Consider the following 12,208-nt stretch of genomic DNA (forward strand, 5'->3'; position numbering starts at 1 on the left):
TGCCTGCTCCACATGCCTTTTGGATGGGGTCTACCTTTTTCCCAAACCCTTTCATCCTCCTGCTTCCATTTGTTCCTGAAAGAGCTCCTGGGCTTCCCTGTCTTGGCAGTGTGTAGTCCTGTGCCACACATCATGTCTTAGGTGCACCTTCTGTGGGACTGGCCCCTCTAGAAAGCTTCTTGCTTTTCTCCATCTGATTTTTTTTCAGAGCCATGAAGCTTCTATCTCTTGCCTCAGTCTGCACTGGAAACCAAGCGCCAGTCTCTTGCTGTGGCTGTGTACCCACGGCCTGACTGGTACTAGGCACATTGCCACTTTTCTCTGCAGCATCTTCAGAAGCAATCCCTGTGAGGCTGACAGGATGGAGCTGGGTGGGGTTGCTACAGAGAATAGGATTTCTGAGTTCCTTTCTGCTAATCTCTGTTCCCATCTCCTCTCTTACAGTGCGTCTCCATGACAGTATTTCTGAAGAAGGGTTTCACTACCTCGTGTTTGACCTGTAAGTGCCACTTTCTGTGGGTATGGGGACCTTTCTCTCCAGCCGGCTAAAGCTGAAAGCTTGGGAAAGTCTAAACTGCATCTTCAGCCTCTGTTGAGGATTCCTCTCTATTGCCTGAGGAAAAGGACTCACAGAGTTTCTAGGGGGGTGAATGTGCCTGCCCAAAGGCCCGCCCCCTTCCCCAGCCCCCTCATTTGTTCACTCTCTGTCTCCTAGTACCTGCGCCCCACAATGACCTAGCTCCTTCCTTTCTGTTCTCTGCATACCGTGTGCAGATGTGTTTGTTTCTTGCCGTGCTTTCCTTATTGGAGAAACAAAATAATGCCTCTTTGCATGTCCTTAAAAATCCTAGGAAGTTGGAGGTAGCTTTTATGGGTCATGTATGGCGTTCCCTTGGTCTCTCTTCTACTTTAGTTGTTCTTTAGTGTCTTAAGAGTGACTCTCTACCTCCTGGAAAGAGGGCTTTCTGGCATTGTCATGGTTGAATTTCTGTACCTGTGGTCTCGTTGTTCTTCAGCTTCAGCAGTAGGTCTGCCCTTGCCCTGCCATAGGACCGTGTTCATATGACTTCTTTAGAATGTTCTTTCTTAGATCCCTATGTCTTTATCACTTTCTGAGTGTTAGTGATTCTGTTAGGTTAAGGAAACAGAACTGTCAAAAAGGGAAGAACCCATGTTGGCCCATGGAGAAGCTCTGTGCCGTTGAAGGGCTGAACATGTTCTGGGCTCCCAAAGTGCATGGGGAGTTGGAATGGCTCTAAAAGCTGTTTGCCTATATGATTCGGTTACCTGCTGGGTGCTAGAGTTGGCCGATGGACCCGCCTCCTCTGACCATTTCTCCTGTTGGTTACAGTGTTACTGGAGGGGAGTTGTTTGAAGACATTGTGGCCAGAGAGTACTACAGTGAAGCTGATGCCAGGTGAGAAATCCTCCATGTCTGAGTTGAAGCCCTTTGAGTTTAGGATTGAAATAAATCCTGGCTAGTTTTTTTGGGGGGTGGGGATTGTGTTTTATTTGGATCATCTTTGGACTCTCACCTGGACAAGAGTGTGTAAAAGTTGTGGTAGAGCTGCATTCTGTGCATAGTATCAGAAGTTGAAAATTCAGCATCCCCAGATTAATTTCTTTCAAAGCCTCTTTCAAGGTCTCCTTTTTCCTGTTACCTCAGAAATACCTTCTCCCTCCTCCCCCCATTATTATGTGCTCACAAACGTACCCAGTGCCTCCTCTCTGCACATCTTCCTTCTTTTGACAAACTGTAGTGTGTACAAGGTTCTGACATAAGGGACTGGGGGATCAGAGAAAGCATCTTTTTTGTCCTGAAGGGTATGAAACTGGAGAGCTTCCTCAGGAGCCTTCAGCCTTTGTCACCTTGTCACTCCATCACCGTGACCAGTTCAGCATGGGGAAGTGTCCTCCGGTCCCATGGCTCAGCCCCTGACTCTCCATCAAGGCTCTGTATGACACACACAGTCCACCTGCATCTTGGCACACAGGTGCTGGTGTGGCCTGCCTGGCCTGCCTCAGCTATTCCTCTTTACAACCTACAGTTTCTCTGGCTCTGTGGTGGCTCAGGCCGCCTGTAGAGAGTGGAGGAGTGTGGCTTCCTCACGAATTTCTCCACCCTGAACAGCCGATGTTTGCTGATCAACTTCAGATGCCTCAGCCTGCGGAAAATTCTCAAGTGGAGAGATGAATTCCAGTGCCAGCAGGGGAGGACCAGGCTGTGGGTGGGAGGAGGCGGTGATAGCTCAGGGAGCTTGCGGGTGGGGGGACTGTACCAGTGGGCTTGGCCTGGCTCTGCTGGGACACTTCGCACTTTTGCCATTTTTGGCCAGAAGGCTCTCCCTGCTAGCCGGGCTCTGTTCTAATTATACATTTCTGTGGAGACTCGCCTCTGCAGCTCAGTCTTAAACCTCCTTTGGCAAACTCTTGGGCTCTATGCTGTAGGAGGCCCTGAGCCTGTCTCCAGGTCTCATAACATCCATTGGCCCTTTGGCTCTCATAGGAGCCTCAGATTTTAGAGAAACAAAGTGCAGGTCAATTAGGCCAGCACACCTGGATGTCCTGCAGGTTTACCTTGCACACCTGCCGGAGGCTGCTGACTGGCCATGTACCAGCCTTCTTCAGCCTCAGTGGTACTGACCTTTAGCACAGATAATTTTTTTGTTGTTGTTATGAAGGTTTCTCCTATGCACAAAGAGAACGTAAAAGCATCCCTGAGCAGTAGATTTCCCCTTTCCAAGTTGTGCCAACCAGAGTTATTTCCAGACATTGCCAGATGTCTCTTGTAGGGCATACTCACCCATACTTGGAAACTATTGTTCTGGGTACTCATACCTGCTACCAGGATTTAGCTACAGAACTGGCAGGAGAGTGTGCAAGGTGGACAGTCTACTCTAAGAAACAGCAGCAGAGTGTGATTCTGAGCTAGGTTGTCTTTTCCCCTGCAGAATTATCAGAAATGCTTTGTAGACACCCTATTTAGAGCCCTCGTAAAGTGTTATTTTGGGAAGGAATCTATGTGCTTGTCTTATCTCCCTACTAGATGAGAAACTTTTAGAGCAGTTAATATCTTAGGTAGTATAAAAAAACACCTTAAGAGTCACTCAGTAAATGTTTGAGGAAGTGAAGGTATGTGGTCTTCCTAGCTCACTTCCCAAGTTAACATCATAAGCTTCTCCTCTAAGATTAAAGTTTGCTTATGAGGAAAGAGAATGTTGGATGTTCTCACCTTCCTTAGGAACATTTAGCATCTTTCAATCTCTAGAGAACAAACGTTGTTTTGGACCTTTGTAGTCAAAATAATCTGCAGTAGACATCTATTACAGTCTTCGCCCTAAGGCTTTGTCACTCTGGAAAACCCACATAAGTTTACCTTGGTCTCAGTTTCCTTTTCTGTGAAGTACTGATGAGGAGAAAAAGAGAACTTTAAGCTGAGTGTCATGGCATAAATCCATACGTAATCCCAGCAGTCGTGAGGCTGAGGTAGAAGGATCGTAAGTTTAAGGCCAGCCTGGATCACATAGCAGGTTGCAGGCCAGCTTATGCTACATAGCAGGAAAACTCTCCCTCAAAAAAGGAAGAAAGAATGGAAAAGGAACCTTTATACACTGTTGGTATTATAAATTAGTATAGCCGTTTTTGGAAAACAGTATGGATGTTTCTTAGAAAAACTAAAAATAGAACTACCATATGATCCAGCAATCCCACTACTGGGTAAATACCCAAAGGAATTCAAATCAGCATGTTAAAGAAATGTCTATACACCCACATTCATTGCAGCATTATTCACAATAACCAAGATATGTAGACAACCTAAATGTCCATCAGCAGATGAATGGATTAAAAAAAGAATCGTGTATACTATTGAGCCTTAAAAAGGCCAGGAAATTCTGTCATTTATGATAGGATAGGTGAACCTGGAAGACATTCTGTTAAGTGAAACAAGCCAGTCACAGGAAGACAAATGCCATATGATCTTACTTATATGTGGAATCTAAAAAAGATGCTCTTCTAGAGGTAAAGAAGAATGATGGTTAGCAGAAGCCAGAGTAGATGGGGAAAGGAGAGTTGGTGGTCAGATAGGAAGAATGTATTCCCACATCTTATTGCACAGCTGGTGGCTAGAGTTAGTGATGTTTTGTTTGGTGTGTTTGTGTTTTGAGACAGGGTTTCTTTTTGTAGTCCTGGCTGTCTTGGAACTTAGTCTGTAGATCAGGCTGGCCTCGACCTCAGCAGTCTGCCTGCCTCTGCCTCCCAAGTGCTAGGATTTAAGGCATGGTCTACCTGTACCTGGCAATATTTTAAAACATATGAAAAAGGATTTTATATGTTCTCACTAGAAGGAATAAATACTTGAGGTGGTATACAGGTATCAGAATATTATATTGTCCTTCAGAAGTAGTTATTTTTCAATTAAAGATAAAAACAAAATAGGTTGAGCTAGATAATATTTAAGGCCTTGTTCGGTGAGTGTGATTTATCCCTGCACTGGTATTTCTTGTGTTGCTCTTCCAGCCATTGTATACACCAGATCCTGGAGAGTGTTAACCACATCCACCAACATGACATTGTCCACCGAGACCTGAAGGTATTTAACCAGGCTGACTTTGTTTCCTTGCCTCCTGCTTATGACTTGTTGGCGCCATCTGGTGCTAGGTAGTGGTACTGTGTGAGGGTACTAGTAGGCTCCCTCTGGGCTCCAGGGTGGGTACCTCATAAGATTCTCCTTGTTTCTTCTGCAGCCTGAGAACTTGCTGCTGGCAAGTAAATGCAAGGGAGCTGCAGTCAAGCTAGCTGATTTTGGCCTCGCTATTGAAGTGCAGGGAGAGCAGCAGGCTTGGTTTGGTAAGAGTGACCCTGTTTTCTGGGAATGCAGCCTCCGCCCTTCGTCCTTTTCCTGGTCTGCCTTCCTCTTCCAGAACTAGAAGTCAGGCCTTTAATGGTCCTGGCCTTTTCAGAAAGTGGAGGAGGGTGGGGGGCACAGAGGTCCCTCCTGGCCCTCATGACTCAGTACAGTGAGTCTGGTTGCTGTCAGCACTGCATTCTTGTTGCCTCTGGGGAGGTGTTTGAGTTCCTGGTAGGCACAAGTACTTGCCCTCTGGTTTAGATTCCAGACACTGCACGAAGCCCAGCCTATCATCTTTTGCAGCCTGGGTTCTGAGAGCTTCTACAGTAAAAGCAACAGGCCTTCGAAGGGCTTTGGAGGAAATTACAGACGTGGACTTACTGAGAGAGAAACTGGGTTCAGTATGCCTCTACCCTCTCTTCTGCTACAGGTTTTGCTGGCACCCCAGGTTACTTGTCCCCTGAGGTCTTGAGGAAAGATCCTTATGGAAAACCTGTGGATATCTGGGCCTGCGGTAAGCCCATTCCATATCCTGAGCTTTCTGGTGTTATGGGCCCTCGGCTTTCTGTCATGACAAAAAAAAAAAAAAAAAAAAAAAGACATTCCATTCCTTCTGGGTTCCACAAGTGTGTGCTGTGTGTGAAATCATAGTGTTTGTTCTCATTCCCTTGGGAGGGCTGTTCCCATGATGCCCTCCTCCAAGTAACTTTCTGAATTATGTTGCATCCTTCTTGGAGAAGGATTTACCCACGCCTTGAAGGATAGCTTGTACCTAAAGAAGTCTGTGACGTAAGGAGTGAGGCACAGCATTATCAGCTGGCATCCACCTCTAACTCTGGCCTGGCCTTGCTTTCTGAGTGGTTCTGAGCCCTGCATGGCCTTTCTTGGTTCCTCAGGGGTAGGTGACTGACCCCAGTGACCTGTGTGTTCTGTCTCGCAGGGGTCATCCTGTATATCCTCCTGGTGGGCTACCCTCCCTTCTGGGATGAGGATCAGCACAAGCTGTATCAGCAGATCAAAGCTGGAGCCTACGATGTAAGGATGGGTTTTCTGAGAACTGAGCAGGCACTCCTGGAAGGACAGATTCCCTGCCCCTAAGGGTCTGTCCAAGGGAGTGGCATTATTGTCGTTCGATAACAGGTGTCAGGGGACTTTGAGGACCCAAGGATGGGCATACAGGACTCAATTCTTGCCACCTTATTTACAGGGAACAGATTTTTCTTTTTTTAATCCTCCTTGTTAGCTATAAAATTAAGGAACTCATTGTAGTCCCTTGGTCTACTTCTGCAAAGAACAGGGAAACTACATGGAGTGTTATATCAAACAAGGAGAATTCTAGAGGCTCCCTCCACTGCTTTGGTACCTTAGGCACATTGCAAAGCTCGTTTTCTTCTTAGTAGAAAGATAAAATTGAAGCAAAAATGTCAGAGTCCCCCATCCTTCACTGATATGATACATTGACACTCTAACCATTATTGTTCTCTCTTCCTTTCCAAGTCTTTAAGTTGACACAGATCCTGGAATATTCCCAGGAATATTCTCCAACTCCAGGATACCACAGAGTATCCCAATTATAGGAATTATAATAAAGACAGCCTACATTTCAGGGTAGTAGCCTCACAAATTTCCTATCTCCTTTTTCCCTATTCCTGCTCCTCAGTTCCCATCACCAGAATGGGACACGGTCACTCCTGAAGCTAAGAACTTGATCAACCAGATGCTGACCATAAACCCAGCAAAGCGCATCACAGCTGACCAGGCTTTGAAGCACCCATGGGTCTGTGTAAGTGTCTTTGCCCCTGGTCTTGGAGATGGGGATGGTGGCTGTCGTGTACTCTTTTACACTCCTTGCACAAGGATTCATGGGGATGAGTGGAGTCTAAGGCCAATAAATGTCATCAGGGGTACTTGGGGCACAAAAGGTACTAAATGGGTCTTTACTTGTCTCTCTCACACTTCTTGTGAGGCTGTAATTTGGTTCTGTTCTTGAATTAGGACAGGTAGTTGATGGTGGAAAACAGCTGGAACCCTGTGTAAAGTCCCACACTTAGGATATACTTGGTTCTCAGCATTGACCAGGACCCAGTGAATAAACAGAAGAGGCTTCTGAAGTATTGAAATATGTTCCTGAAGCTCAGTTGTGAAGCTCTTGGGCTGAGTTCCTAGGAACTCCTAGACTGACTGTGTAGGTTGATACACAGTTCCATCAAGCTGAAACCACTGTTTCCAGACAAAGAAAAGGGTCTCATATGGTATAGCATCTTGCGTTTGTTTCTGTGTCATTTTCCATGTTTATTGAATGCCTTTTTGCAGGTCACCAGTTCCTGGAGATGAATTGGGGCATGGTCTCTACCATGATCTGGGGGAAATAGGCATTCAAACCAGCAACCGTGCCTGTAACTTGATAAACACACATGCACACAGAGTAACAAATTCAGGGCTGTCTGCTGCCCCTGGTAGGCATTAGGATCACAGAAGGTTTTGTGGAGAAGGTGATCTCTGTCTTGGTTCTTGGCAGATGACCCAGGGTCCCCTGTCTGTTACCCTGCAGACAGCTTTACGTGGAGACAGAGAGGCCACAGGGAATGGTCACCTGTAAGGAACGTTGAGTAGTTTGATTTTCAGCGAGACCGTGACTAGGAATGCAGAAGAATGAGGCAGAAAAAAAGATTGCATGACATACCAGCTTCTGCCTGAAGAGTTGAGTAGGGCTTTTAAAAGAGCATAATATTTGCATTTAATGTCACTTTGAAAGCTATGTAGAATGGAATTGATGAGGCTGGAGGCAGAGAGACGAAAAGCTGTCACAATTGTCTAAGCAAGGCCAGGTGAGGTCTTAACTGAGAGTGAAGTTGGAGGAGTGGGTGGTGTCATCAAATTCAAGAGAATCTGAAGGATTTAGTGTCTGGGCTTGAACACTAAAGTGGAGTGAAGGAGAGGACAAGTCAGTGCATATTGTTCAATTTAATTGGTCAGTGAACAGATGGTTGTACAGTGCATGGGCCCAGAAGAACTAGATTGTGAGAAAAGACAATGACTTAGTTTTGTAGGCAGTAAACGTGGTATTAGAGAACCACCAGCTGAGGTACCTGGTGGGCAGTGAGAAGGACAGCTGTATGGTCTGGACATGTGATAGAATGCTTTTTTGGCATACATGAAACCCTGGGTTCATATGAGCACCAAAAAGAGAGCATGGGATGTGGAAGAGAGGGGACTGTAGAGATGAGAAGTTGGAAATGCATCCTATCATTTCTTCATAGGTGATGTTGAGGATTTAGAAATGTATGAAATTGTTGTTGTCTGAGTAGATTCTTACTGTGAGCATGTATTGCTTCAGCAAGAGAAGAGGTGGCCGCTAAATACCAGCATTTAAGGACAGGGAGAGTTAAATGAGTCATGCAGAGAGGTTGAGAATAAGACTGTCTATAATCAGAGAAGACACAGGAACAAGTGGGCCTTAGAGCAGCCGCCGCCAGATGCTGAATGAGACAGAAAAGGCTCGCTAGCTCTGACTGATGAGAGGCCATGGTTTTATGATTTCATAGAGACAGTAGAACATGATAGGGAAAACCTTTTTTGTCTGCAGATAAATGAGACTGAAAAGGCTGGGAAGCCAGGCAGTGAAGGAGCAAATAACCAGTATTCCTTAAAGGAAGAACATGGGTCAGGAAGCTTTGTGTTTTCCTTTGTTACTAAGCATTTATGCATATAAATATCCACTGTTAATTGTGATAGTTTAGGTCAGGCCTACACCATGTACTGTTCAGTGCCCCCACTTCCCCACAAACCTTAAATATACTCTCCTTCTTTCCAAAACCCTCATCCCTCTACTCCCCTTCTTCCCAGCCTTCAGGAATTGCTATTTTTACTTGTCTTTACTTTTCAGATTTACTTTAAAAAAGAGAAAGAGAGATTAATTTGTGTGTGTGTGTTTTGCCTGCAAGTATGTATGTGTGTTCACTATGTCTATACCTAGTGTTCATGGGAGCTCAGAAGATGGTGTCAGATCTCTTGGAACTAGAACTGGAGTTAACGGATGGTTGTGAAAGTTCTGAACCACCATGTGGGTGCTAGGAACTGAATCTGGGTCCTCTGCAAAAACAGCAAGTGCTCTGAACCAATGAGCCATCCTCCTTGCAACCCCCCTTTTTGTTTTAACTTTCATGTGCGAGACGGAACACTTAGTAAGTAGGGCCTGTATGTGTGTCTGGCTTATTTCATATAATGTAATGCCCTCCAATTTTAGTATTTTTTTTTTTTTAAAGATTTTGTTTGATGGAAGTTTGTATATAAAGAATCTAATACAGAGGGAGATTGACTGAAGAAGGATGAGTTTGGAGAGCAAAGGGAGAGAGGGATTTCTGAGCTTAGGTCAGAGGTCTACCCTGGGCGCAATGAAGGACACACCTGAGACTGGGGTTAGGTTGTGGGTAGGGAGACTCAGACGCTGAAGCAGAAACAGGGCATGAGTACTAGCCTCTTATTCTGTGGGGAATTTTACACACACACACACACACACACACACACACACACACACACACACACACGGAGAGGTGGGCGAGGTAGAGAAGGTGAAGAGAATTTTTGGAGAGCCAGGAAAGGGAGGGAGCCAGGGGCAAAGGCAAGGACTATGGGACACTATAGGCCATAAACCCTAGCATTTATTTTCAACCTGGCTGACTAAAATAGCAATTGTAGAGTGATGACCAGCTCAATTCAGCCACTCAAGAATCACAGAAGTACTGTGAGTTGGCCCCCCCACTTACGGTCCTGTAGTTCTCTGTAGCCCCAAGGAACATCACTGTATTATACTAGTGCATAGTAAGCGATGCTCACATTATGGCCCTGCATCATTGAGAAATGCAGACCGTGTCTGGTAAGGAAGCAAGGGAATGAAAAGAAAATACGTTGGGAAAAAAATCCTTCCAAAATGATGAAAAAAGAACTGGGCATGTGGTACCCATCTATAATGCCAGCACTTGAGAGGCCAAGGCCAAAGGATCATAAGTTTGAGGTCAACCTGGGGCTACGGCAGCAAGACCTTGTCTCAGAAAAAAACAGAGATAATTTCTGCTTCAAGGTTAATTCTTCGCTTTTCAGAACACCGTTTCATCCAAGACTTTGTGGGATATGATGAGGGGTTCCTGGGAAGCCCTCTGTAGAGCAGGAGCCTCTCTCCCTGTGCAGGGTCTGGATGACAGCGAGGACTCAGTAAACAGTTGCTGAAGAAGTCACTGGGCCAGAATCACACCACACCGGATACTCTCATTCTCAGCTGCTTTGAAAAGCTCTGTTGGCAACCTCATGCAGAATCAATTATTGGTGCTTTTCTTGTTCAGATTGTCCCTACATAACCTTGAGTTGGTGGTGGCACTTAGTTCTAAAGGCTTTTTCTCGTCTGTGACCTCGTTTGGTCAGCACTGAGGTAGCAGAGTGTGTGACCCCATCCTGGCACAGCCATCAGTGCTCAGGAGACGTGGGACTAAGGTGAGGGGTGGAGGAGCTGTGGTGGGGAATCTCATGGACTTGTCTGTCTGGCTTCCAGCAACGATCTACAGTAGCATCCATGATGCATCGCCAAGAGACGGTGGAGTGCTTGCGCAAATTCAATGCCCGAAGAAAACTAAAGGTGAGCCAGCCTTCTGGGTCACTGGCCTCTCAAAATTGGGCCTTCTGACAGTCAAGGTCCTACCTGGGCCCACAGTGAAGGCCCCCTCCTGTTGAAGCTGAGTTGTAAAGATTGTTCATATTGGAACACCAGAAAACTCATGTCTTTAGGCTCTGGGCAAGAGCTGCCTTTGCCTGAGGCCAAGCTACCCTTCTCTAAAGTCCATTTGAACTCACAGGACTCTCTTCTTTCCCCAGGGTGCCATCCTCACAACCATGCTTGTCTCCAGGAACTTTTCAGGTATGTGTTCCCAGCTGTGCACTTTAATTCTGCTGAGGTGAGTGGGACAAGAATGGGATTTGGTCAGTCCGGGCAGCATAGGTATGTCAGGCTACACCTTGAGCAGGAGGGATGAGGACCCTGTTTTGAGGGTGGCTGCTGCTGGTTTCTGTCACCCATATGGACAGAAGGGCTTTTCTGAACCTCCAATTTATCAATTCTGTTTCTTCGGACCCACAAGACTTGCCTGACCAGCTTCCCATGTACCTTATCCCCATCTCTTTGTAATTCACCAAAGACTCTTCAGTGCTTTAAGATTTTGGCCAGCCTAGGGTGTTGAGGGATGCACCGGAGTGAGAAGAAGGATGAGACAAAGTGTGTTTTCTCAATCGCACCCACTTAAGCTCACCTCTTACTCCACTGTGTCCAAGAAGTGGCACAGAATTGAAATTCTTCCAGGTGTTTAAACCTTTCACAGTGACTGAGGCTTACAGTGCTCTCTGTGACAATACTCTCTGTGAGGTTATAAAAGTGAAGAAACCAGTGATGGGTAGGTAAAGGAACTCACTTAATTTGCATGAGGAATTGGCAGAGTTGGGCCAGTAATTTGTAAATCACACTTGACATTTCTTTTTAAGATGCAAGACATTCCAGTCCCCTCTGCCCCATTCTCACCCCCACCGTCATTGTTTGCCCTCAGTTGGGAGCACAGTGGCTTTTCTGTGAGGAAAAGATTAATGTCAAGGCTTAACTGAAGACAGAGCTCTCTCCCCAGCTTGCTTTTGCCCTTGGTCTTCCCTTCCTCTAACCCCCAGCCTCGCTGTTTTGGTTAAAGATCCCCCTTTCTCATCCTTCTAACAAGACTCCTTCCCTTGCTTACCCCCTGCACCGCCATGGAGAGGGGCTTGTGAGGGAGTGCCAGCCATCCACCATTACAGTAGGCAGACATTCTGGGCAAGGCTTTTGTCTTTGAGTGCAGATCCTGCTAGAACCTGGTTCTGGAAAGCTCTGGCTTTGAAGGGGGCTTCAGGGAGGAGAGCTAGGTCTGTATAAACTCTTGCCTTAGACCACAGGGCTCCAGAATGTCAGGACTGAATGGTGCGCCTAGAATAACCTTGTTTGGAGGCTTGTTCCTATGTTGAGTACACACTAAAAGGTCGTGGTCTCCTCCGATTGGCAAGCAGGAGATAGAGTAGTGTCCCCTGTCCCGCTCCCCCCATGGTGCTCCTTACCCTGTAAGGACTTCTGGTTTTATTTTCTTGATTTCAGAGCCTTCTTAGAGGACACTCAAGGACATTTCTATACTGCCTATAGAGTGACATTTCCTCTCTCCTCTAAGTTAAACATGTAGACAGGCTGCTGCTTCTTGTGTAGTCTGGCCCGTCAGAAGCAAGTGCCCTGTCCTGTGATCTTGGGTTGCATGTCAGCCTTCCTCTCTACTTCAGGAAATTAGTGTCCTGGTTTCAGGCAGT

At 46.2% G+C, this 12,208-nt stretch overlaps 1 protein-coding gene across 19 annotated transcripts in view; it reads left to right on the forward strand.

Moving 5' to 3' along the window:
- Camk2g (calcium/calmodulin dependent protein kinase II gamma) overlaps nt 1-12,208 on the forward strand; it is a 57,278-nt gene that overhangs the window by 21,725 nt on the left and 23,345 nt on the right. For all 19 annotated transcript variants that reach the window (XM_055606124.1, XM_055606117.1, XM_055606121.1 and 16 more), the window contains exons 4-12: nt 445-499; nt 1,352-1,417; nt 4,519-4,591; nt 4,746-4,848; nt 5,280-5,363; nt 5,790-5,884; nt 6,510-6,632; nt 10,395-10,478; nt 10,715-10,757. In XM_055606124.1, the coding sequence (XP_055462099.1) occupies nt 445-499; nt 1,352-1,417; nt 4,519-4,591; nt 4,746-4,848; nt 5,280-5,363; nt 5,790-5,884; nt 6,510-6,632; nt 10,395-10,478; nt 10,715-10,757 (726 nt within the window). The remainder of the gene's footprint in view (nt 1-444; nt 500-1,351; nt 1,418-4,518; nt 4,592-4,745; nt 4,849-5,279; nt 5,364-5,789; nt 5,885-6,509; nt 6,633-10,394; nt 10,479-10,714; nt 10,758-12,208) is intronic.

Source organism: Psammomys obesus, unplaced genomic scaffold (assembly GCF_907164565.1).
Source record: "Psammomys obesus unplaced genomic scaffold, mPsaObe1.curated_primary_1811, whole genome shotgun sequence".
Taxonomy (NCBI): domain Eukaryota; kingdom Metazoa; phylum Chordata; class Mammalia; order Rodentia; family Muridae; genus Psammomys; species Psammomys obesus.